Below are 26,643 nucleotides of genomic sequence, written 5' to 3' on the forward strand. Positions count from 1 at the left end.
AAGTTGGATTTTCCGCCTCACAGGAACCATCCAGAGCGGCCATCAAGGGCTAGCAACAAAGTGGCTGTATTGCAACGCCCTGCACAGTATCCAATGTCGCCTTAAATAGGTAAAGATCACAGGAAGCTACATAATGGCCAGAAAGTACTTGCAGTTCAAAAACCATTGCACACCTGTGCCAACGTAGGTAAGGAAAAACCTTTACTCTGTCAATGAGACACCTTCTCAGATTGTTCTGACCTCATAGATAAAATATTCTTCATGTCCTGCTGAGAAATCCCTTCCTGTCCTCTTAATTACCCCAAATAATCTTTATTTTATTTAAACATTCACCTTATTGGTGAATATTTGCCTTTATTCAATTTCATTCAGTGAGCCTTAAGTGATGGTGATTTATATTCAACTGAAAATGTTTGTCATTTATTTGACCATTGCCCCAATATTAATGTATTAAGGAGATGTTAAAATAGAGACAAACTAGTTTCTACTCCATATTAACTCTGTCTCTTTCCCTCCCTTCCACTCTTCATATTATGTATGCAAATTTAACAAAATGTAAAAAAAGGAGAGCAGGAATCATTACAGAGCTTCAAACCCAAGCAAATTCAAGGCTGATCGAACAGATAGATTCCTGAGGCTCAAACTGGAGAGAGCAAGTTTGACCCATTGTGTGCCTATGGTTCAAGCTGGCTTGACCCGATTTGAAGCAGTAGGCTTCAGAAGTGTAAGTCAGGTCAATATGATATTCACCAACAATGAGTCTCATCAGGCATTTGTAGGCTTGGTTTAAAGACCTTCTTAGTAAGAATGATAGTGGTCCATCTAAGTCGAATACTGACTTGAGTTGGATGCTTTTAAGCTTTCCCATCCCTAAAGTGACTACCATGACAAAGCACTGAACTTTTAGTCGACAAGCACGTAAGCTGAAAATAAGCTAACACTGTTTGTTGTACAAGACTTGTGAATTTCCTAGCAGGGAGCAGTTGCATTGACTGCACTATGCATACCAAAATCTAGTGTGTCATCTTTATTTATAAATAGGGTGACCCTGTTAACATGACTGTACTGATTAAAATATTCAGAAGTGCTTGAATGAGTGTGGTCTACCATAGTGGCCTATGAAAGCTCCCAGATGCTTTGCAGACAAAGTTATTAACTTATTTATTTGGAATAATGATCAGTAAAAACAAGAAGTTATGGAAGACTGTGTGTGGGGCACCTCCACGTGGCACTTGGGGCTCACTTGCCCTACAGGCTGATGTAACGACTGTAAAACAGCATACTTTTATTTTTAGGTCGAGCCTTTTAAACAGTTCAGTGGTTGCAACTAGTGTTTAGTGATAGTAGTCACAATGGAAATGTTCTTTAGCCTTTTGACTTGTTTAAGCATTTGCAAATTGAGAACTGATCTCAGAGAGGGAGAGCTGTTCCACATACTTGGTACACTATTTTTGTTTCTTTAGCATTTTGCATTGGCTCTAGGATCTCTGAGAGATGTCCCCGAAAAAATCTGGCTATGCTGCTTTTACAAGAGAAAATCTCCTTCACATCCTTTAAAGCTCAGTGATGTGACCTGGAAACTTTCCTTTCCCAGAATCTAGTGGTAGAGGTGTTTTGTAGAATTCCTGGGCATAACTAGAATATAGTGGGGCATATTGATAAGAAAGTGGCAAAGTGTGTCCTTAAGCCAAAAAGGTAAACAACACGTTTCTTCATTTTAGAAACACAGGGCTGCACCATATTTAGTAGAATATGGTGCAGCCCTTCGTTTCCCCCTGCTCTGGTGCTAAATTAAGCTGGCTAGCGCCAACACAGGCACCCCTGCACCATAGTGCGCTCAGCTATGGGAGAGAGCTGTATGGAGTGTGTGCCTCCTTGTTTCAGAATTTAGTACATGGCGGCCAAGTTGTCGGTGCAGACTCGAACCACTTTGTGATATTGTTGAAAAGCTTTGAGATAATTGAATCCCATGAATTTCTAGATGATTGCTGTGTAGATAGTTTTGCATTGGGCACCACTAGCTGCTTACTGGGAGATCTTGCGTATGTGCCCCCTCAACCATGTGAGGATGCGTCTGTCATAATGTCCACTTGCGAAACAGGAGCTTTGAAGGTCCAACCCTGAAACAGACTGTTGCTCTTCCACCACTGCAGAGAGCGATGGGTCGCTTCCCTCCCAACACTAGATTTTGTAGGTGCCTCTCCGCCTTAGACCATTGTGAGATTGGAGGCATTGTTGTAGGGGGCGCATAGACAGTCACGCGTGTGGTACTATGGAGCTACATGAGGCCATCATACCTAAAAGGCTTACCATTGTTTTGACCGTGATGTGACGATGTGATTTTAAAAGAGGCAATGCAAGCTGGACCTATTGTGCTGTTGCAGGACTGGGATAAGCTTTTACTGTGATAGAGTCTAGGGTTGCACCAAGGAACAGCTGCACTTGTAAAGGTTATAGGTGGGATTTTGTGTATTGAGCCTGAAGCCCAGCTTGTGTAGAAGGTTGATTACCTTCTGAGTGTCGTGAACAGCCAATCGTCTAGGTATGGGAACACATGTGTGCCCCCCTTCTGTCATGAGCTGCTACTACAGTGAGCCATTTTGTGAATAGTCTTGGTGCAGTAGTTCTCCTAATGGCAACTCTTTTGATAATGTTGGCCACTTACTTGAAAGCATGGGTAGCGTCAATGGGTGTATTGGTATGTGAAAGTAGGCGTCTTTGAAGTCTATGGCTGTCATGAAGTCTCCTTTCTGCAATAGAGGTATGACCTCTTGGAGCTTTACCATGTGGAAGAGCATCGACAGGATGTACTTGTTGAGTGGCCTAAGGTCTAGTATAAGCCTTAATGTGGAATCTTTCTTTGGAATGAGAAAATACAGTGAGTATACCCTGTGACCCTGGTGTTGCTTTGAGACTGGCGCTAAGGCCCTCTTTTGAAGAAGACCTTAACTTCCTCTTACAGCACTGTTAGATGTTCCCTTGACATTGCTTGTGCTTGAGGTGGGATATTGGGTGGGGGAGATGTGAGTTCGAGACAATATCCATATTTTATTATTGGAAGGACCCACTGATCTGATGTAATTTGTACCCAGTCTGCGTGGTAGTCCTGTATTCGTCTCCCTACTGGTTTTGAGTGCGGCGTGATGCAGACAGAGTCACTGCTTAGTGGAAGTGGTCCCCTTGGAAGTGGATCTATGATCTCCACCTGCGTATTATGTTTTATAGTATGCTCCTCGAGTGTACTGCGATTGCTAGGTGAGAGGTGGCTGTGTCCGTGGAGGTGGTAGTTTTTAATGCCTCTCTGTATTGGGCCCTCCAAAAGCAACCCCCCTGCTGATAGCATTGAAGGCCGCCTATGGCTTTAGCGGTGTTGGTGTCCTCCTTGATTTTTTCCAGCATTTCGTCTATTTGTGGATCAAGTAGGTGCTCCCTATCAAATAGTAAGTTGAGAAGGTATTGCTGGACATCAGGATTAAAGCCTGATAATCTTAGCCAAGCATGGTGCCTAATGTTAATGTTGGTGTTAACCTCTCTTGCGCTGGTGTCTGCTGCATCTAAAGCACATTGAATTGTTGCATTGGATATGACCCTCCACTCCTCTACCAATTCTGAGCCTCTTTTTTGTATTGGTCAGGAAGGTGTTAGAGCAATTCCTACATCTCATTGCATTTTGTCTTGTTGCACTTGGAGAGGAGGCCTACATAATTGGTGATCCGAAGGTGGTTTACTGCCTGTGCTGCCACACACTTACCCACAGCATCATATTTTTTGCTTTACTTGTCAGCAGGAGAGGTATTCCCAGCTCCATTTTCTGGTTGTGTGCACCACTAGAGAATCAGGAGGAACATGCCCTTTGATGTAAGTGGGGTCAAATGTTGATGGTTTGTATTTCTTACCAACCTGTGGTGTTAGAGCCCTTGATTTTATGGGTTACTTAAAAGTCTCTGTGGTGGGTTTAAGCATGCCTTTTAGCATTGGTAAACACTGTACTGTGCTTTGAGTTTTGTATAGTGTTTCAACAAGGATATTTTCCTCATCCTCCAGAGCATGCATGTCGACTTTATGATACTGTGCTGCACTGCACAGTATGTTGTGGTAAGTATTGCTGTTGTCAGGTGGGGACGGTTTTGAAGGGTATGGATCAGGGTCTGTATCCCCTTGCAGGTCAGCGTCATAGTCATCCCATGGTTAATGTATATTGTCGGTGTCGCCCTGCGGGTCGGGTAAGTATGGTGTGTCATAGATAACAAAATTATCCCCTCTACTGTGCTCCCCTACCAAAAATATACTGAGTGACCTTAGTGGGTGGGCATGATGAAAGTGTTGTGTGGAAGTTGGAAGAGCTGGGGGTGCAGCAGGTACTGGCAGTGGAGGGAGAATAGGTGATGGAAGAGAGATTATAGGTAGCGGGTGAGTAGGAGGGAGAGGAGGTGGAAGTTGTAGTGGAAACTGGACGGGGCTGGTACCCCTATCCTTACGCTTTTTATGTGGGGGCTTTTGTGGTTGAGGCCCAAATGATTTCCTCCTCAAAAGTCTTTTTCCTCTTCCGTAGTGTGTCTGTAGGGGGAGAGGTGGTTCTGTTACTAACCTTCCTGTGTTTTTCCGGTGACTTTTGAAGATTGTTTCAGCGGAGGGACAACTCTCTGCTCCTTTGCCTTGTGCTTGGTACCTTCATGGCCCCAGGGTTGTGGGGCTCCGGGAGTATGTGTCTTTATGTGTGATTGCAAGGCTTTCACCACAGTACTCACATGGCTTCAGGGTTGTAGTCGGATTCAGAACCTTCCCCACCGCTAGTGAGAAGGATTGGAACGTTCATCGGTGGGCCTTGGGCTTCTGCCTTCTCCTTGATGTCATCCTCCGCATAGAGGGTTTGTGGCTGGTCCCCGAAGATACCTGGTGCAACTTCAGTTCAGTGTGCCTGCATTGTGCTAGAGGTCCAGCGCTACTCTCCCTGCTGCCAGTGTTTTCTTGGAGCGGAAGGCCAAGCATACTTTATACAACATTTTGGCATGTTCTAGAGACAGGCAGACGTTGCAGATCTGATGGTGATTTTGCCCGGAATATTTAGCATGGCACTTGGGGCAGAAGTTGAAAGGAGTCTTTTCCATCACTCCTCATGCATCGAGTGAAGGAAAATGGTGGGGAAAATGTGGCAGCTGAAGTCGAATCCAGGCCAAGTCTGGGCGGGCGGAAAGAAGACAGTCAGAAAGCCAGTAGTTGGCTGTTATTTGCAGATGTCCGGCGAAGGGTGATGAATCGGTAACTGAAACGGCCGCTGGTGACCACATCAAAGCTTCGATCCCTGAGCTCCGAGATAGACATCCGAACCTGATGGTTGAGAAAAATAATCTAAAAAAGGGGTCGATGACAGACTATAAGACAGTCATTTCACCTCGTAACTCAGAAGTCTTTTTCAAAGAAAAACAATTTGGAGACGTCTGAGCCCAACAATAGATGGCAGGAGTATGCTAAGCATATGTATCTACGGCCAACATATTCTATGAATATTACTTTTCAGGAGTACTCATGCCAGCTGTTCCAGGATATGACCACAGCTTTCCACCAAAGTAGACTATTATTCAAGCCAATTATTGACAAACCTAGAAGCAATGGCATTTGCTCTCAGTGGACATTCCCTTTTGGATCTCTTTTGAAAAGGACAATAAATGTGATCACTTTGTGGACAGAGAAGAAGCAGTAAACCTCTGCATATTACGCTACAAGAGGACGTTGCTTCAGAGGAAGCAACAATTAAAGGTACTTTATCAGGAAATGGCCTCTTGATAATAGGAGAAGCTTGGGTCAAGACTAGCATCCAGAGAAGGTATGAGGCAAAAGGGGAAAAAATTGAGATTTAGTGATCACAATACAAGATTGATTAATGTGATCAAAGTCTCAAGTGCATCACATATCATTTTGATGTACCTGATTTGGTCTTCCTGCAGTGCGGATGGAGTTCTGTTTGGGGACAATGACAGTAACAACAGGTTTTGGGGGTGGCCAATCCTGTCGCATAGATGATCAGTACCAAGATGATAGCACATGTATTTATTTTTTATTTAAAAAACTGGCAGAATGGAATGTATGTGCGTTTTGCTTTTCCACTATCTGGCTCACAAAAGTAGAGTTTTTAATTCCTTGATGACTCCACAAGGGAAGAGTCTCTCCCACTTCTGTTTGCTATCATGATCTTCATTTATTTTGTCGCTTTTATATTGGTGTGTTAGTGTTGAGGAACGTCTTGAATTTAGGACAATTAATCGGGGGGGGGGGCCTCCAACTTCTTATTGGAGATGTCAGCTTTTCTTTACTCTTCAGTATGTATACTGGTAAAGGGTGATGGAGTAGTCCATTGCTTTCCCAGGGTCCATCTCATAAAAGCCTTCTACAGAAAGAATAATGTGGTTAAGATTGTTTCTTTGAAAGGTCTTAACTCACCAACCAATAGTCTGCCAATGTGGAAATACTTTCTGGATCAATAACCTGAAATGATATGCCTTTATCAGACACATTGACTTGAAAAAACCAGGTGAGAACAAGACATAGGCAATAATACCCTTTTGCACATTCATCCTCAGTAAATTCTTAAAATAATAGCATTCCTACCTTTATACATAAAGAGCTCTATTTCATCAAAAACGATAGCAAAAAGATAAAGTTGGTAGGTTTCTAAGGATAAGGGCCTCAGTGAGAACTCCTGGCAAACGTCTACTCCCCCAGTGCAGGACACAATGCTTTTCTCCTTGACTTCATATGGAACCCGTCTAATTTTGCAGAAAGTTATATCTTCCCAACAGGCATTTGAACTTAGTGTTGGATGAGAATTGTGGATAAATCAAATACGGGGGGAAACCAAACTAATGAATTCTCTAAGAAACTTAAAAATTCTCTAAAGGACCAAGAGATATTTGACAGGAGCACTATTGAGCATTAAAGATATTTTCTGTTTTATCAAGTACATCGATATTTCTCAAGGATTGGCTATCTTTCCCAGAAAGACTTTGCTACCTTCAGCCCATTTGGCAAGGACGGGAATAATCTCAGTGCCCACCCACACACATAAAGTTATTAACTTAAACATGAGCCTTAAGTCAGCAAGTAGAGGAAGACCATGCTTAAACCCTATTCTTCTGCTGGACCCAATATATAAGAGGGAAATTGAGGCCATGTATTAAGGAGTATTATAATGTCAATAAAGGGTGTCTCAGTCCATCCATGTATCTCTTAAGAAAGATATCAATTTCACAAGGAGGGGAAGCCGCGGGATCGGTGTATTTCTTACAGGCCCATCTCATTGTTAAATGCTGAGCCCAAAATTCTGGCTAACGTTTTAGCTAATCGTCTGGTTAGGGTCGTTGGCGACTTGATCCATCCAGACCAGTCCGGTTTCATACCTCATCGTAATACGGCTCTGAACCTGAGGCGTCTTCATGGAGTGCTCGCCAGAGCAGCGTACATACCTGAACCGGCCGTTTTGGCGTCCTTGGATGCCACAATGGCGTTCGATACTTTAGAATGGCCGTATCTTTGGGCGGCGCTCGCGAAATTTGGTTTTGGCCCCGGGTTTATCGGTTGGGTAAAGTTACTGTATGAGGATCCGTTGGCTCAGGTAGTGGTGAATGGCAGAGTGTCGGCACCTTTCGCGTTGGGAAGAGGCACGCGGCAGGGTTGTCCGTTGTCGCCCCTCCTCTTCGCACTTGCCTTGGAACCTCTGGCTGCCTGGTTACGATGGGAGCCCTCATTGCGCGGCATTAGGTGGACGCCTGAATTTGAGGACCGCATCTCTCTTTATGCGGACGACATTCTCCTGTACCTCACATCTCCCCGGCAGTCTTTAATTGTACTAGTTGATGTTCTGAACTCATTTGGTCGCAACTCCGGCTTGGTCATTAACTGGGCCAAGTTATGCGTCTATGTTCTCTCTGGGGATGCTCCTCTCCTTCCGCGTGGCTGCCCTATCCAGATTTCGCAGTCAGGGTTTAAATACCTGGGAGTATTCATAACATTAGACCCTGTGGCCCGTTATGAGCGGAACTTACTCCCCCCACTCCAACGACTGAGGGCCGACGTCTCGGGGTGGCGACGGCTTCCGCTTTCGCCGCTCGGACGTGCGGCGTTGTTTAAAATGATGTCGCTACCACGATTCCTGTATGCACTGCAAAATACACTCGACGTCATACCGGCCCGCTATTTCCGTGAGGTGGAGAGCTTGCAGAGGCAGTTGTTTTGGGACGGGCGATCGCGAATCGCTCTCACAAAATTGACACTCCCTTGGTATGATGGGGGTATTGCACTCCCCGATATCAAGCGATACTATTGGGCGTCCCAATTGGCGGCGGTGAACCACGGGATGTACGGACCGGCCCTGAACCCGGCGTTCGAGATGGTAAAATGCTATTGCCTGGGGGGGATTATAATAGAGCACTCTATTCGAAGTCTCCTGGTGCGCAGTTGACAGGCCCAACAAAGATAGCGGTACGTGTGTGGCATGCGGCTAATGCTGCTATGGGTTGGAAGGACCGCCTGACTCGAGCGACTCCACTGTATGCTTCAGAAAGGCTGGGCTGTTTGTGGAAAACTAAAGGATTTGAGAAATGGGATATGATTGGCATATGTAAGGTGAGTGATCTTTGGGTGAAAGGGAAGTTTAAAACGTTTGAAATGCTGAAAGCGGAATATAAGCTGAACGATAGGGAGTACTTCCGGTATGCCCAGGTCCGTCATGCATTGTGCTCGGTTTTCCCTGATGCTACTGCTATCCCGGAAAATTCCCCACTGGAGGACAGGGTGCTCGATGGCTACGTGCCTGACAGCACAATCTCCTTGATCTATAAAAAGCTTATCAACGACCGGGCAGATCTGTTGACCCACTTGAGGGAGACCTGGGTGGCTGACGGTTTGGAATTAGATGATGAGGACTGGGTCTCGGCAATAGCCTCCCCGAGGGAGGTGGCAATTCCGGCCCGACTTCGGTTCGTACAACTAAAGATACTCCATAGAGTGTATGTCACTGGTCCCCGCCTGATGCGCATGGGTTTCTCCGTGGATGGGATGTGTAAGCGTGGCTGTGGTTCGCTGGGTACTTTCCTTCACGTTATATGGGAATGCCCTGAGGTGGCTCGCTTTTGGCGTCGGGTGCACGCTGTAATGGAAGAGGTCACTCATGTCGCTCCATTTCCAGAAGCTAGGAGATGTCTGCTGAACGTGTGGGAGCCAAACGATTATAATGTGGCACAGACGCAGTGGGCGACTTTGGGAAATATGGTCTAAACGCAACATCGCACAGTTATGGGGTTCCCAGAGGCCGCCCACGGTCTCGGTGTGGAAGGAGAATATGGATTGGTGCATGTTTAGAGAAAAGACGGTGTATGTAGCGAGAGGCAAGCCTAGGAAATGGACTGGGGTGTGGGGTCCGTGGAATTCTTATCGCGGAGACATCTGTGCCCCTCCTCTGGCTATTGTATTGGATGTCCCTTTGTCCCCCTAGCTGAACATTCCTCATCTGTTAGGTTATGAGTAGGTTACAGTTTGATATTCCTCTGTTCCCAGGCCCCCCTCCCTTCTCTGCCGCAGGTCATTGATTTCCTACCCCGGGGAGCGCGTCCTGATATTCACAATGCCTATTGCCTTGTTTGTGTGTAATGTTCATTAGTTTTAAATTGAAAACTGAAACCGTATTTAATATTGTCACTTAACTACTGCTTCTGCCTTCACTGGGAGTGCTGATGGACTGGAGGGATCCTCTGATTGACCAATCTGTTTAACGGGGAAATGACACGTTTCATGCTAATTAGCGGCCGGCCCAAGGGGTTGTAGGCCCATGTCTGTAACTCTCTGAAGTCGAATAAAGGTTTCTTTTCCAAAAAAAAGAAAGAAAAAAAAAAAAAAGAAAGATAGCAATAACCAAGGGCCAACTGAGAACGATTATACTAAAAAAGCAGACCTAGCCCACTCAGACAATCCTACGGGGTAGGCAACAAAGTAGGTACAGACCCTGCCCGGCAACTGGGAGAGAATATGGAGAGGACCTATGTCCAGGAACTTCTTACCTGCAAGGGTATGAAACTGGCAAAAAGAAAGATAGACCTTACACAGTTTTAAGAAACTTTGTACTCAGAGGTGGCCCATGATATTGAAGATCAAAAGTCATTCATCTGTCACATCTGTAACTAAAAAGGAAGTACTTTGAGTGCTCATGCACTTTAAACCAATAAAGTCTGTGAACCAGATGGCTAGATGGCTACATGGTCCATATTTATAAGACCTGTTCCACACAGCTCATTCCTAAATGAATAGAACCCTATTTTTATATATTGAAAGTCTTTATAACCAGGCTTGAACAGCTCATGTGGAAGTAATTAATCCAGAATGGTTGGGCGTTCACCTCGTCAAAAAATACCAAAAAAAGAAGGTACCATCTGTTTTGGTGTTCCTAGATGCAGAGAAGACGTTTGAATGGGTGGACTGCACATTCTTAGTATTGGTACTAGAAAGAATAAGTGTGAAGCCTGCCTTCCTTAAAATTGTGATTGCCAACAATCGAATAGAATCCTCCTGATTGGCCTAATATCGGGCCTGATCAGACCACAAAGGAGAATGAAACCAGGCTTCCCCTTGCCCTCAATCACATTTGTTTAGAGTATTTAACCATCTGCTTGCCATATATAACAGCCCCACATTATATGGGGTGTATCTTACAACCAAATACCCACAAACTAACACTGTTTGCTGATAATACTCTATTGACTCTAGCATATCCCTTTTGGCTCTGATTAGTCAATTTTATTTGTTCTAGATCCTGTCAGGACACAAAATTATCATGAGAAATCTGAACTAGTGAACCTTACCCTGCCTGAGGAAACTGTGTCCTGCCTAAAGGAACAATATCCTTTCCATTGTGTTTCCATCTATATTCAATGCTTTATGATCAAAATCACGCCGAAAGTAGCTGATCTTGTGAGAGTTTACTAGCCCCCTCTCTTTGCTGAAATTCAGAGAGATCTTGGAAGATGGTCATCTTTATTTGTTTGCTGGCTGGATAGGAGAGACTTCAAAAAATGAATGTGCTTCTTAAGGGTATGTGCTTCTTTCAAGCCCCGTCGGTTAAGGTAGATGCCCATCTCTTAGGAATTCTCCAACCAACTGTCCCGCACTTCATATGGAAGGGCTCTAAACCTAGAGCCCCAGCAAACCTTTTGTGATGTGAGAAGTGGCAGGGAGGAGTGGTGTTGCCAGATATCAACACATGCTCCAATTGACACACCTGAGACAAATGATTTACTAGTCTAAGATAGAAATTAACAAGATATGGCCACATATGGAAAAAGCAATACTGGGGAGGTCCTGATGCTCTCTAATGTCTGCCACAGCATGCACACTAGAAAAGGGAACTCACATCTTTCTCTTCTCTGTTTACTCCAATTCAGTCCAACCTGAGCTGTACCCCTGCATGTAAGGTAAATGGAGGGAGAACGGATGTACATTCATATCAGACATATTCAGGAAGGAAACAATTGAATCCTTCAAACAAGGTAAACTTGAATTCAGACTAGATACATCTGAATGCCTACATGCAGTTCTGTGTGCATAGGAAACACTGCGGTGCATAAAAAATTGGTGTGTCACTAGTAGTGGTATTATACCCTTGTTAAAATCCACAATGTTTCCAAATGCAAGTCCTAGCTGCTGGAGGGTTTGTAATCAGAGTGAACATTCTATATGAATATGGTGGGGTATTACATGTGATTAGAGAAGTTGAGGGTTATCCTGTACCAGATGACCCTGAGGTGGTGCTACTAGGATTAAGACTGCATGAAAATGCAGATGTGTTATTCTCAGATCCCTCTTTAATTTGCCAGTGTTTGTACACAGAAAACGTGCCCATTACAAGTAGTTGGTAGAGAAGGGGTTCACCTGTGCGGACATAATGGCATGCTACACTGCAGTACATATTAGATATGGAATGTCACATTGATAATGTTAAAAGGGAACACATGAAATCTGGCGCAGTTTGGAAACCATCATTAGATAACATGTCAGTGTGTCTTCCAAATTTACCTTTGACATCCCACTTAAGTCCCCTGAATGTATTCTTTTAATTCCTACATGAAGTGTCTAGTGACCTGGGGGAAGAATTGAAGCCTGCACTTGCATGGATGCAGCTATATAAAAACATTAAAATAAAGGTAGCCAGTGTATGATTGATTAGTAGAATAAAACTTTACGGGATGTTGGTGGGAAGTTGGGTAGGGCTCGATGAAGGGGAGGTGCTGCTATTTGTCTTATCAAAGGAAGATTTAATTGAGATTTGCTATCATTGTATGAGAACAATGTTGGTAGATAACTCCCTTGTATCTATATTTCTCCACTGATAATACAAATATTGTTACAAGACATACCAGCATGGCAGGAAAGCCTCTCTCTAGCACTGCATGCCAAGTTTCCATGCTGATAGGTCAGACTGAAGCTCTTTTCTCCAACATTATGTAATCAAAAGTAAAATATGCCCTGAAGCCCGTAGTGAGCAGGTGCGTTGTGTTCAGAATTGAAACATAGAAGGCATGGGAAACTGTTCATTTTCTGTAGTAACAGACTTACTACATAATCTGATGTCTTCTTTCCGTAGACAAGGCATGCATTATGCTGAAAAAGCATACATACACATGACCACATGCAGCTTGCATTCTGTTACCAAACATTATTGAAATTCGATTTGTAGTATCAAGGTCAAAAATATTGTTTCTAGATTGGGGAGTATAGGCTAATGCTGAAAACGAGATTGGGCAAGTGTGATCCCTGTGGAATACCATAACGGAGCAGGCGAGTTGAACATTAATGGCTCATACTAACCTTTTGCGTATAGGCAGTTTGACTTGGGTCTGTAGTTGGTCAGGATTTCTGGGTCAGCCAGTAGTTTTGTCAGGGGTGGGGTGACTGTCAATTTTTTGAAGCATACTGGGTAGAACATATCAGGTCTACCAATACGGTATGCAGTTTCTAAGGATACAGGAAGAGAGATTTAGAGGATCCTTCTTTTAGAACTAGGGCACTCACACACCCACCAGGGTGTCATGCTTCATTATAGGGCTTACTTCTCAATACGCCAGCACTGCAATGCCCGACGGGCACCCTTTAGGCGGCTCTTTATCAGAGATCTTTTGTTCCCAAGACTTGATGTGAAGTGCGAGTGTAGGGCCGTGGAGTGTAGATGAGTGTATAGAGTGTGAAAAGTGTGTAAGGATTTTTTTTAAAGAAGACTAAGTAGTTCTATAAAAAAGTTTTAATCGGTGGATCTACTTATCTCGTTAAAACCAGAGATAGCAAAATACCAACATGATTTTCAGATGTTGCTAATCCAAAAAGCTCAACATGTTTCTTACTTCGTATGTCACAAAAGCGATCAGTTAACAATTCATCAGGACCAGAAATATAATGTCTTTCTGCACAGTGGTTGTAGTCCTAATTAGTTTAAGGGGTAATCCAAGCAGTAGGCTAGCCGTCTGTCATGGCAGTCGCAGCACAGTAGAGCTCCGGACCCTCCCGGGGGGAATCTAATTATCCTTCACTGTCCTACGGACTTTTATGGATGGGAGACGGACGTCTGGGAGCCCCCAGCACGGCGGAGGATGTTTAACTGCCAGAATAGCGGCACTCTGATGAGAATCCTCCCTGGGGCCTGTCATCTGCTGGATCTGAGCGGAGGCCGGGGCCTGGAGTAACGAGGCGAGCACCTGGGCGTGTTCCCGCCCGAGCCCCGCGCTTAGCTTGGGACTTGGGGACCCTCCTTTGTCCATTCGCGGGCGCCCTGCGTGGTCGCGCCTGCCTCTAAAACCAAGCACAGGGCCTGGCCCCCCCCTCTTGCCCTCTACTGGACAGTAGCTGTGGGGCGGAAGGCCTGGCCTGAGAGCGGCCTGGGGCTCCGCATCGAGCCGGGAGTGTTGTCGCCCAGGAGAGAGCCCGTTGCAAGCTAGCGCGGTGAGTGGGAGCTCCAGAGGCGCCTCCACTGTGCCCGGGCCCCCGATCTGTGACCTGCTGCAACTCGGGAGCAGTTCAGCCCGCAGAGAAGAGGCTGGCACGGACCTGCTCAGGGCCGCGCCTGAAGAGAGGCCAAGACCTGCAGCGGGACACTGGCGCTGCGACGTGGGCCTGAGGCGGCGATGGAGGAGTCCGTCGGCCTTGCCCATACGACGTATATTTTCCTTGGACGGCCGCACAGCGGAGGTATGCTGGAGGCCCACGGCAGAAAGACACACAGCCCACGGACCGGACTGGGCCCCAGAGGAGGTGCGACCGAAGGAGCACGGAGGAGCGCCGGGGGAACCTGTTAATGGTCAGTACAGTGCCAGATATAGTGCCACGGTACCGCGTAAGACCCCTGCGGCCTGCCATTGAGCCTCATGGGAAGCGAGGTGACCCGGGGTGTACAACCCTGACCCCTTTTTCCCTGCCAGTGGGCTGCCTAAACCTAGAAAGTGGCCGGATTGCCACGGAGCCCCGGGGGGGTACTGCACGATGGATGCTGAGACGCCTCCTCCCAACAAAACCTGCGGCGTGGAGCTGGCTGACGGGGGACCCTGGGTGCCCCTGCCGCTGTCCTTTGTCGGAGTTCAACGACGTTAGACGCATTCCTGTACGGTGGACCAAGCATATTATACACTTACTGGGGCGCCACACATAGCGAACAACATACGGGGGCCCTGGGAGGGCATTCCACCAACAACTTTAGGACACCACTGTCCATGAACGTTGGATCTACCTTATCTGCCTGGACATACACGGTGGGATACTGCCTCCCTTGACTCCCTGTCCCATCGGCGATACTCCTCCAGGGTGCGCTGAAAAGCACCCAGGCTGCGCCATAACCCTACGAGGGACACTACCAGAGTTCCTGTGGACCCGATCATAGAGACGGCTCAGTACGACGATTGGCGGCAACGTTGCGTCATGGGCAGGCATCCGGCTAAGACGCTGGAGGGACAACAGGGCCCTGACCGCTCTTCCGCCGTGACGGGCCACAATAATAGGCCCTCCCCATCAGGGGCAACATCGACCGGACATACAGAAGAGCCACCGGATAAACTGGACCTCATTCTCAAGGAGATCCGAGACACTGGAGCTACAAATGGGTACGCTTGTCACGGGGATCACGTTGCTGAAGGCAGACCATAATAAACTGGCGGACACGGTAAAAGACCACGGCCAATCGATCACTGACCTTACCCCCAGAGTAGCGGAACACTCATCCACATTGCAACAACTGCAAAAGCAGGTGACAATGCTCCTGGATCAGGTGGAGGATGCGGAGGGCAGGAACAGGCGCAACAATGTCCGTCTCGTTGGCCTGCCGGAACGCTGTGAGGGGAATAGGGCGGCAGACTTTATGGAGACATGGTTCAGGGATCATGTGACACCTGAAGGACTTTCCCCATACTTCTGTGTGGAACGAGCTCATCGAATTCCGACAGGACAGGCCAGTCCCGGCGTACCGCCCCGCCCTCTGATTGTGAAAATACTCAATTATCGAGACCGCGACGTCCTATTACAGAAAGCTAGAGAAAAGGCACTAATCCAGTATGAAAACCACCGTATATCCCTGTATCCCGACTACACGGTGTTGGTGCAGGGACAAAGATCATCCCACCAGGCTGTGAAGAAAAAACTACAGAAAGCACAACTCAAATACGCACTTTTATATCCTGCCCGGCTGAAGGTTATACACGATAAGAAAACACACTTTTTTGAAAGCCCAGCAGACGTCGAGTAATGGTTGGAAGTAATGTGCATCGGTTCTAGCCAAATTAGCAACCCGGATATCTTCTCCCAGGATTCAGACGCACTCCTGAAAAGGACCTCTCCCCGAACTCAGAACCCCGACAGGAGTAGAGGAGGCGCCGGCCCATCACGGGAACAACGGCGACGAGATCAGGAAGGAGCTATTGCGGCTGCCGGTGCCTTCCGTGATGACTCGTACAAAATCTCCACTGATTCTGAGGACAGTGCTACTCACTCGGACTCTGAGCACAGTGCAATTCTCTTCCCCACGATCACACCGAGGGCAGCTGATGATATGATCGACAACTGAATATAGGGGACGAGTCAACGCCGCTTGAGTCGGAGGATGTGGGACTTGGACTTGCCCTTGTCGATGGCGTGAGCCCTGCGCCTGAGAGACTATCGTATCCTTTAACTTATAATGCTTTCTGTGTATGCTGATGAACTCCGGGGCTCTCTCTGGGGGTAGGTGGGGCTACAGCCTTATGTCCTATTGATACAACTGCTGCACTCTGATACATCTGGTATGTGCGCTATCTGAGGAGGGGCTTCGTGACACTCTCCATTGTGATGGAGTATGCCAATAATTATGTCCCCATCACATCTGCACACACTTCCCCCCCCCCCCCCGGGGGCGGGGTACCGTAGAGCCGCTGGGTTGCAGACCCTTTTACGACCATGATTAGGTATTGGGGTAGCTACCTCCTTGCTTGCGTACGCACCGTTGTATGTTTCATACAATTGGTACTCCAATGTTGGGCCCAGCGCAGTTTAGATGCTGTGCCAAGTTTTGTTCCGGTTATGAGAAAGGGGTCTCCTGGTCAGGTCTGCTCTACTGGCTCCATGGGTATGGGAGTTCCACAGTATACTTTGAAACATGGCAGAGAACGCTAACACAACAGGGTCGTATAACTTCATCACACAGAATGTACGGGGACTAGGTGCAATCCAGAAAAGGCACCGTATTCATGCATTCCTCCTTCGACAAAAGACACAGGTGGCGTTCCTCCAGGAGTCCCACCTAACCGAATCTGAAACACAAAAGATGCGGAAAAAATGGAGGGGACATATTTATTCCACCAATTACTCCGCCTTTGCTAGGGGAGCGACTATTTGGATACGCCACGGGGTACCTTTCTTGAACTGGAGCGCAGGGTAGACGACCAGGGTCGCTACATCCTGGTGAAAGGCACCCTCGATGGCTCCCCGGTGGTCCAAGGCAGCATTTATGCCCCTAACTTCGACCAGGATTGTTTCTTGGGTATGGTGGGTGCAGTCTTAGCAGACTGGGACGGGATACCCTTGATACTGGGTGGGGATTGGAATGCAGTACTGGACACGGAACTAGACAGGTCACACCCCCCCTACATGGCACGAACGCTAGCAAACTAGCAGAGCAATTCACGACATGGGCTAGCGGGGGGACACTTTCTGACGTGTGGTGCAGCCTTTACCCAACCCACAAGGAATATTCCTTTTACTCCCCGGTACACAGTCTCCACACCAGAATTGACAGGTTCCTCTGTTCGAGATCCATTATAGCGAAGGCCCACCACTCCACATATCTAGCAAAGACCTTCTCTGATCACAGCCCCCTCGAGCTCACACTCCGTTGGGGCATGGTGCCTACCCCAGTCCCCACATGGAAGTTGCATCCACACCTACTCGAAGATGCCCCATTCCGTACGACTCTGTCTAACACTATCACCAATTATTTTTCTGAAATCTGGAACACAGCCTCCTCCAATTTGACTGAGTGGGATGCATTGAAGGTGGTGGTGAGAGGGGCGATGATTGGACAGTTAGTGGGGGCTAGGCAAGAGACACACCAAAGGCTGAAGGACGTTGAACATAGGCTACATGCACTGGAGAGGGAGGTAGTATCAGACCCTGACAAACAGGGGGCATTGCAATCCGCACACATTGAGCATGCGGAAACGCTGGAGACACTGTGGACAATAGATTACAGGGCGTTACTCCAACGAAAACACACCGAAGCGGATAGATCAGGTGCGTTACTTGCCCGCATTGTTAGACATAGACCAGACCCACCCGAATCCGAACCCTAGCGGGACATATAGTCCACACACAAGAAGAAATCAATGCGGCCTTCCATGATGACCTTGAAGCACTCTATGCACCCCCTGTTCCGGTAGAAAGCTCATCAATCACTGAGTTTTTCCAAGACCTCCCCTTCCCATTATATCTGCTGATGGGCAGAAAGAAATAGATGGCCCTATCACTCAACAAGAGATCCACGCTGCAATCAAGGGTCTAAACCGTAACAAGACGCCTGGGATGCATGGGCTCCCTGTAGAATTTTACCAGACATACTCTGAATCTTTAGTACCTGCACTAGAGACTGTGTACAAGACTGCTTTTGAGCTTGGCCGCCTGCCAGATTCCACCATGCAGGCATTGGTCACATCCATACCTAAACCAGGGCGGGACGGGCTAGAGCTGTCTAACTACAGACACCTCTCTATGTTATCTACAGAATATAAAATCCTCAGCAAGGCCCTGGCTAATCGCATACAACCCTATCTTACTACGCTCATCCAACGGGACCAGTGCGGTTTCCTACCAAACCGCAGCACCTCTTTGAACACCAGACTGCTACATTATGTAATGAAGGCCACCCCACGAGCTTACCAACACGCAGGGTGTATGGCGTTGGACCTTAAACAGGCATTCGACTCCCTCTCCTGGGACTTCATGTTCGCGACTCGCGGTTTGAATTCCCGGAAGCATACCTTAAATGGATCAGTTTATTGTACACGTCCCCTACGGTCAGGCCTCGCATGGGTCGCTACATTTCAGATCAATATAATATCTATAGAGGCACGAGGCAGGGATGCCCTCTATCCCCCCTGCTCTTTGTCCTTGCACTGGAACCCTTGGCCCTGGCCCTACAGGTTTCCGCGGACCGGCTTGGCATTCCTATCGATGGAGTGTGCCACCTGATGTCCATCTATGCAGATGACATACTCCTATACTTACGAGACCTGACCGCTGATAATGCCCCTCTCCCTAATATACTTGCCACCTTTGAGCGACTGTCGGGACTGGCCATAAACCCTGAGAAATCGACGAGCTATTTCTTCCAAGAAGCACCACATCTAACCCACCTGCAGTTCGGCACCTATACCCTACCGGTCACTAATACCACCTTTAAGTATCTAGGTATCCAGGTCTACAGAACACAGGAGGATCAAATTGAGGGCAATATACAGCGAGTAATAACGGGGTTCTGTGCTAGTGTAGGGTTTTGGTCCTCTCTACCTTTATCGGTGATGGGCGGATCGCAATCTCAAAAATGGTGATGCTGCCTCGCCTATTATATTACTTTGTGAATCTACCCGTGATCCTCCCGCAGTCCATTTTTAACACATTAAACACTATACTGGTGAGTCTTATCTGGGGTGCTGGCTGCAGACGAATAAGTCTTCGAAAGCTCCAACTGGCAACACAAAATGGCGGCCTGGGAGTCCCTGACTTCCGAGGCTACTACTACGCAAGCCAGCTCCAGTGGCTCTCATACTGGACCGCAGGGAGGAATTTGCAGGAGATTGGGTTCACGTTGCAGAGGCTAGATCGAGGGGAATTGCATTCCTTGTTGCTACCGAAGGCAAGGATTCCCCCAGACTGTCCTCCCCTACTGAAGACCGTCCTATTATGTTGGAGGAAGGCCCTATCTTATACATCAACGGTGATCCAGTATGCCGCGAACATCCCCATCCTCGGTATCCCTACACCGCAGGGCAGACTCACGAAGACAGACTACGAGACTGGACAGACAATGGGGTTGAAGGAGTGGGGGCGTTCTTTGGGGATGGCACCATGCTGGATCACGACTCTTTCATGCAGGCCACGGGGGCACCCCCACGCTTATATCTCTTTCACGCTACTGTAACGCATTACATCAGAACCGCTTGGGCCCCACAGAGCAATGAGCCCCCACAACATGATTTGGTACACCTATTATACTATATGGGACCCGGGGGGCATTTAGTACGTTGGCTATACACTGGAGTCAGGGCACATGCAGCAATTACACTTACTTCCCTTAAGGCGCACTGGGTGGAGGACTCTGGAGTTGAGCTTACGGATAAAGCATGGAAGAGTATGCTGGAACACCCCCAAAAAGTATCGCGTAATGCGAAACTCAAATTTATTCAGACAATGATCCTTCATAGGTCATACCTCACCCCGAAAAAGATACATCGCATGTTTCCAGACTCCGCCCACTGCTGCCCCCGCAGTAGGGGAGACGAGGCGGACTTTATTCATATGCTGTGGTCGTGCCCCTGCATATGGGGCTACTGGGGGAGAGTTCGCCATTCATTGACGAAGGTAACGCAGCTCTCGGTTCCGGATGAGGCCCTAAACTGCCTGGTGGGCCTTCGTCGGCGCTTAGGGGTGCAAAAGGTGCGGTTAAAGTTCTTGGACCTAGCACTCATTTTAGCGATTAGAGTACTTACTATGAGGTGGAAGTCCCCCAGATGCCCGGCGGTCGCTTTTGGCAAACTGACGTGCTTCAGTGGGGACGGGCGGAGGGTGCAGCTCTTCGCAGAGAAGAAGAGAGAGGGCTAAGGAAGCATCCTATCTCACTGGAGTGGGAGGCTATGATAATTGAACTGGAAGCACTTGATCTGTCCCCTACATAAGCTAACCTGACCCAACAATGCGCAACGACGCCTTATGGCCTCTCGGAGTCAGGCCCTGAGACCCGAGAAACTATGTTCTTGCTATGAAAATTACATCCCTAGGAGAATAATGTACATAGACCAATTACGATCACCGTGCTAGTTGAAGTAAGAACGACCAGGAGTGGGGTAGGGAGGGCTGGGAGGGGGGGGGGGACAATGAGTTCGAATAAACTTTATCAGTTGAATGTTAATATATACAACTTTGTAATGACACTAACGAGAGAACGTTTCCACTGTTTGCTTGGTAGTATTATTGGCACAGAAGGCGACCCTTAGCTTCCTTTTTTTTTTTTCTCGTTTATCGCATATAGGACAATGGAAACAGAATTTCTGTGGGGGCATATATATTGTAATTGATGTGCTAAGGGCAAAGAACAAAACAGACTGTATAGAATACATATTGCCTATGTTATGTATCTGACACATTGCGGTCATCAATAAAGTGTTTAAAAAAAAAAAGGGGTAATCCAAGCAGTAGAACAACCTAAATGTGGAGTACCTTATGGTGTGATACCGACTCATCTGAGGTGGGTAACCAACTACATCAAGTACTGGCAGAGGGAAAACTAAATTATAGCGTCGGTTTTGACGCGGCACGATAGCCGTACAAACTACCCTTGCTCTACAAGCCCTAGTTCCAAAAGCAGGAGACTCTGGCTCTAACCTTTCAATATATATACCGACCGATCCTCTAAATCTCTCTTCCTGTATCCTTAGGAAATGCATACCTTATTGATAGAACTTATACTTGTTTAGCCATGCAGCACATTATCCTGGGTGTAGCAGCATTGACAAAACACAAGATCATAAGCCAGAAAGAATCCGCAGTGATACATTAGTGATACATTAGTAGAACGCATCTAATGTCTGCACTATAATTTTTATTGTGTATGAGTAAGAACAAAGCCACTTTTTACAATTATTTCTCGTGTATCGAAGGCACTTCAGAGTTATTTCATCACTTTTCAATGTATAGAGAAGCATGGGAAGTTTTTTTCACTTTTACAGCTTTTCCGTTAACGATCTGCCTAGTTTAGATTTGATGCATCTGGTCGGGGTGCGGGGACTGGCCTGACCGCAGGTTCCTGAAGTGGAACTCACACACTAGTCATCAGGTGCTTTCACTTTATGAAGCGCCCTTTGTAACAGCACTGTAAGTACTCCATTCACAATTGTCTAGCATGCCCTATTGTTTTATCTGCTAATTATAACGGTTACTAATTATAAGTATCATTATTAGTCCTAAGCATTATTATTTATGAAAATATTTAATATTAAACATATTGAATCAATATTTAAAGATATTTAAACAATAATATTATTTATTTACTAGAATAATATAGGTTGTAGATGAACTAAAGAGACAATAAATAGAACAAATCGAAAGACTAGAGGGGTTAGGTAGGGATCATGGTGGTATTAAAGAGGGTCTAGGAAGGGACCAGACAAGCATTAAAGATAGATTAGGGAGGGCGCAGGGAGGTATTGAAGAGGGTCTAGGGAGGGATCAGAAAAGCATTAAAGACTGATTAGGGAGGGTGAGGTATTGAAGATTGTCCCGGGAGTTCTGGGGTGGGGGCACCGCTCTGGAAGCCCTCCTCCATGGGAGTCTGATAGGCCTCTTTGTTCTGAATGGAAGCTTGGCACAGAATGACCCGCGCAGGAGGTGGGGCGGCTCAGCGTCCATTTTGGAGCAATTAGGAGCAAATCCTCCTCCTCCCACCCCAATCACAGCAGAGCCAACAGGAGGAAGAAAATAAAAAAAACAAGAGGAAAGAAAGGCAGTTCCGAACTGAGAGAGTAGCCAGAATGGACGGCAGCAGGTTCTGGCTCTGCCTCTGCCTCAGAGTCTGAGTCTGGCAGGGTAGGGCGAAGTCGGTGAACTCGAACTTGGAGCCCTGGGTGTCAGTGCCCAGTATCTTGGCATCCTCGATGTCCAAAAAGGTGAGAGTCTGAGAGCTGGGTCTATAGGCATCGACACTCATGCTGCGGCTGGGCCTGGCCTTGGAGTCCAGAAGGAGGGTGGAGAGTGAGCCTGGCCTGCTCCGTGCAGAGCTCACAGCCTTTGAAACAAGGCTGTCACAAACTGTTGCACATCATTATCTACCCGTAGCCTTATGGAGATGCCCTATAAACAAATGCATTCAGCTGCATTTATGGCATAGTAACGTAGGAGTCGTTATTAAACCAACGGCAATCATCCATAGCAATCTAAAAGTGGGATGTTAGTTTCCAGTTAAATTAGGTCCTTAAAGGTGCTGTTGCAACATGTCAGAGCAATAACCACCCTGAGTCCCAAAGGTTATGCATTACGACCAAGACAAGGAAGGAGTGATGCAACTTGGGAGCCTCACCAAGAGCATGGAAGTGGTTGCTGCACCAGTCAGTCTCGTAACATTCTTTTATATATAATGCATGCCTTATATCGTGGTCAGCGATGGTAACCACACAAATCTTAATGCCCAAGCACAAATATTGATTACAAAGGAATAATCATCCAGCTGTTCCCTTGACAACATAAAATTAACGTCTTATAGCGCTATCCACAACTATAACAGCACAAATCCTATTGCCCAAGCCCAAAGAATGTAAACAAAGAATCAACAATCCAGCCGTTCTCCATACAGCACCGTCCCAGCCCACCTCAAACCTCGCACACTCTGTCTTCAAAAGCACACATGCTACCTCTTCCAAAAAAATAAATAAAAAAAATATAAAACCAGAAGTGCAGCATCCGTGATTCGGGTGCCGAGCTGTTAAACTAAATGGCATGTGGGCTCCAAAAACATATAATGTATCTAACTTTGTTTACACACACACTAACTGCTCTCCCTCCAAAAGCACACCCGCTACCTCTTCTAAAAAACATAATGCATATGAAACCTGAAGCACGGCGTCCGTGAAGCGGGTGCAGAGCTGCTAAAACAAAAGCTGTGTGGGTTAAAAAACATATAATTAAACAAACTTTGTCTACACACGCAACCTTCCAGTTAGAGACTGTAAATGCTGTCAGCTGAACGCATTTTGCTCGAAAAGCTCAAAAACACCCCATTATCTAAACAATAGCGGAAAGAAATAAAAAAATTGTGTGCTTCAACTAACATACATAAATAGGAGGGAACGAGTAAATATAATAGGTCAGTTGCCATAGGAGAGACCCAAACACCCAAAAGGAGGGACAAATACAACCAATGCACCACTGAAAATCAAGGTACACAAGCGAACAAATGAAATACAATGGGCATGCTCAGAGTCCACAGAGTAGATACAGCTTGTCTTGAAGAGACAGCAAATGTGCTGCCTAGGCGAGACCTAAAAACTACCCCACCCCTGAAGCAAATTAGGAGTTAATGCAGCAATATTAAGTTAAGAAATGAAGGCCTGCAAGCTTGAAATGCCAATTTGGGCACCAGATGTTGTTTCATCAAGTTCCACAACGAATAAGATTGAAAAACGAGCATAGCATAACTGTTTGGGATGAGCACCAATCACCTGGGTCTAGGTTTGTTAAAAAATGTTGCTCACCCATACATAGCACGGTTTGGGCCTGGTGACTCAGACTTATTCTTCTGTAACCTGATCAGTGCAGTGGCCACTGGAAAAAGTGTCAAACTCGCTTTGCTCTGTAAAATAACTCCTTTCCCCCAATAGGGTCCGAGCGGAGCGGACTAGATCCTTAGTCTTAGAAATTGTAACAGTGTATACCTGATGCTGATATGCAAAGTAGGTGACCTTTAAAATTACAACTATATAAACAAATAGAAGCTTACTCTATTAAATTAGTTACTGTGTGTACTACATGCAAGGTCCTCAACCAGGGTGGGCAGAATGAGGCCAGTTCTTAATTTGTTCCACCGTTGGTACCCAACACCGGCACTTGTTTCTTAACACTGGCATATTTTTGAAAAAAGCACTTTCACAGAGTGATTTAAAACTCAATCTATATTAAAATAATAATACCTCGTCCAGACCATTTTCACAATTTTGGTGATATGGAATAATTTAAATTGCCACAGTCGTTGGAGTGCAATGGTTAAAAAGTAACTGAGGCTCTGGGACTTGGCAGCGCTGGTATGGTGTGCAAACTGCAGTGGTATCGAGAAATACCTTCAGCAATGGCACTTATTATTATTATAATTTTTTTTTTTTACAAAATAAATACTGAATATGGTCAATTAAAATCTTACCTATGTTCCATATTTGACATTTGTTTGGTTAGTTTTGTTCAAACCTCCCAAAATATTTTTCTACAACCTTAATGCTGCATTGTGAAATCTATAACATCAAGTAGTAAATAGTTTGTTTTCCTTCAGCGTAGCGTTTGAAGTATTGGAGGAGGTTCCAAACCCAGATGTGATTGTTGTTTGCTGCGGTGGAGGTGGATTGCTTTCTGGTATAGCATCTGTTGTCAAACTTTCATCCCCTTCAACAAAAGTGTATGGTGTGGAGCCAGAAGGAGGTAAGTTGCTTCCTGATACAATTTGAATGTGTTTCTGAGGCAATAATACTGATGGTTTACTAAGCCCACCCGACCTGTTTGTTACAACAATTACTATTGTGCATGTCTTAGACTTTTTCGAATTTTACAGCTTTTTCCCATCACAATTCTATAAATGTGCGTAAAAAACAGTAGAGCAGGTAAAAAAGGAGGATGAGTGACAAATGGTTTGAAGCACCATCACAGATGACCCGTGCTTGAAGCTCAAAATATACATTAACTTGAAGTTATATGAAGATTTCTCCTAGAACAAAAAGTAAAATCAGACATGCGCACTCACCATTTTTAAATGTAATGTCTTTGTGTGTGTGCAGAATGTAATATGGGATTTATTGCCATTGTTAACTGTGGGACGGCACAGTGATTCGCAAGAGAGGAAGACTCAAGTAGGTCATGCTGCCATTTCCTTCCCTCATCAATGGTAATAAAAGCATATTGCACTCAACAGATGTGTTTTTTCACGTGCAGTAATTAGTTATAGGCATAGATTTTAACCACAATCAGAAAACAAGTGGATTAATCGCTACAGTGAGGTAAATTCGGTGTGGAACCATCATTTCAGCATCTTAATATTATAAGACAAAAATATTGTGTCCTAAATATCATTTACAAAAATATCGTCCCATTAAAGTTAAAAAAAAGAATATTGTGACTTTATAGAACAGTATTTTTATGTAAGGTATTTAGTTATGTCAGAAAATATTTTTGTTAACAATAGTTAACACACATCTGTAAAATCCCGATAGCTAGGCCTTATGAGTAGTTCCCCAGTTGTTGTCTTCTATAAAGTGATTGTAGAATGGAATCTGTGAGGCATGAAGCAGTGTTTTTGTTTAAGTTAGTTATTTCCTATGGTGGTAATAACAGCTTTGCACTGTAGTAACAATGTGTGGTTATCTGTTTTTGTACACTTGTTCCAAATAGCGTGTAATATGGCCATATTTATTTTCAATAGTATAGCATTATATATATATACTACCCCAATAAACTTTTGTGGACGTACCTGGAGTGCGAGCACTTTTCTTGTGGCGTGGCGCGGCTGCATCAGCAAGGACCTTGAAGCATACATGTATATATTACCTATTGGCAGTCACCAGTAGGTAGTTATAGTTAGGACCTTGTTTCTATTCAAAAAGCGTTTTTTTTGCCACCGTTTGACGAACCTTCACGAAATTTTCAAAACTAATTTTTTACTCAGGTCAGCTCCTGTCTTGAAAGTTTTGGGGTGATTCGTCAAGCGGGGCCCAAGGAAAAATGGGGGGTCCCAAAACGCATTTTTCCCATGTTAATTTCCATAGGAAACTTTAGACACGGCTACAGCCCGAACTGATGAACGGAATTACACCAAATTTGGCAAAAAGGTAGCTTTTGGTCCAGAAAGCACTCTTTTGTTTAAACAGTGTAAATCCATTCAGTAGTTGCTGAGAAATTAAAAAAAGAAAAATATCGATATCTGAGCACCGAGGAGGGTTCGCGAACCCTCCCAGGCATGAGCTTCCCTCTGATTGGCTGCCAACACTCTAAACCAGAATGTGTTGGCAGCCATCTTGTAACTCGGTAACCGAGTCACAAGAAAAAGGGGGAAAAAACATTAAAAAACAAGAAAATGGGGCAGGGTAGAAACTGCTTTGTAAAAAAATGATTTCGTTCGAATTCGCGCTGGGT

General features: G+C 45.9%; 1 protein-coding gene across 1 annotated transcript in view; it reads left to right on the forward strand.

Annotated features, from left to right (window-relative positions):
- LOC146856068 (uncharacterized) overlaps window positions 1–26,643 on the forward strand; it is an 87,380-nt gene that overhangs the window by 45,868 nt on the left and 14,869 nt on the right. The window contains exon 5 of the mRNA XM_085654084.1: window positions 24,794–24,939. Within this exon, the coding sequence (XP_085510210.1) occupies window positions 24,794–24,939 (146 nt within the window). The remainder of the gene's footprint in view (window positions 1–24,793; window positions 24,940–26,643) is intronic.

Source organism: Triturus cristatus, chromosome 4_1 (genome assembly GCF_964204655.1).
Source record: "Triturus cristatus chromosome 4_1, aTriCri1.1, whole genome shotgun sequence".
Classification (NCBI taxonomy): Eukaryota; Metazoa; Chordata; class Amphibia; order Caudata; family Salamandridae; genus Triturus; species Triturus cristatus.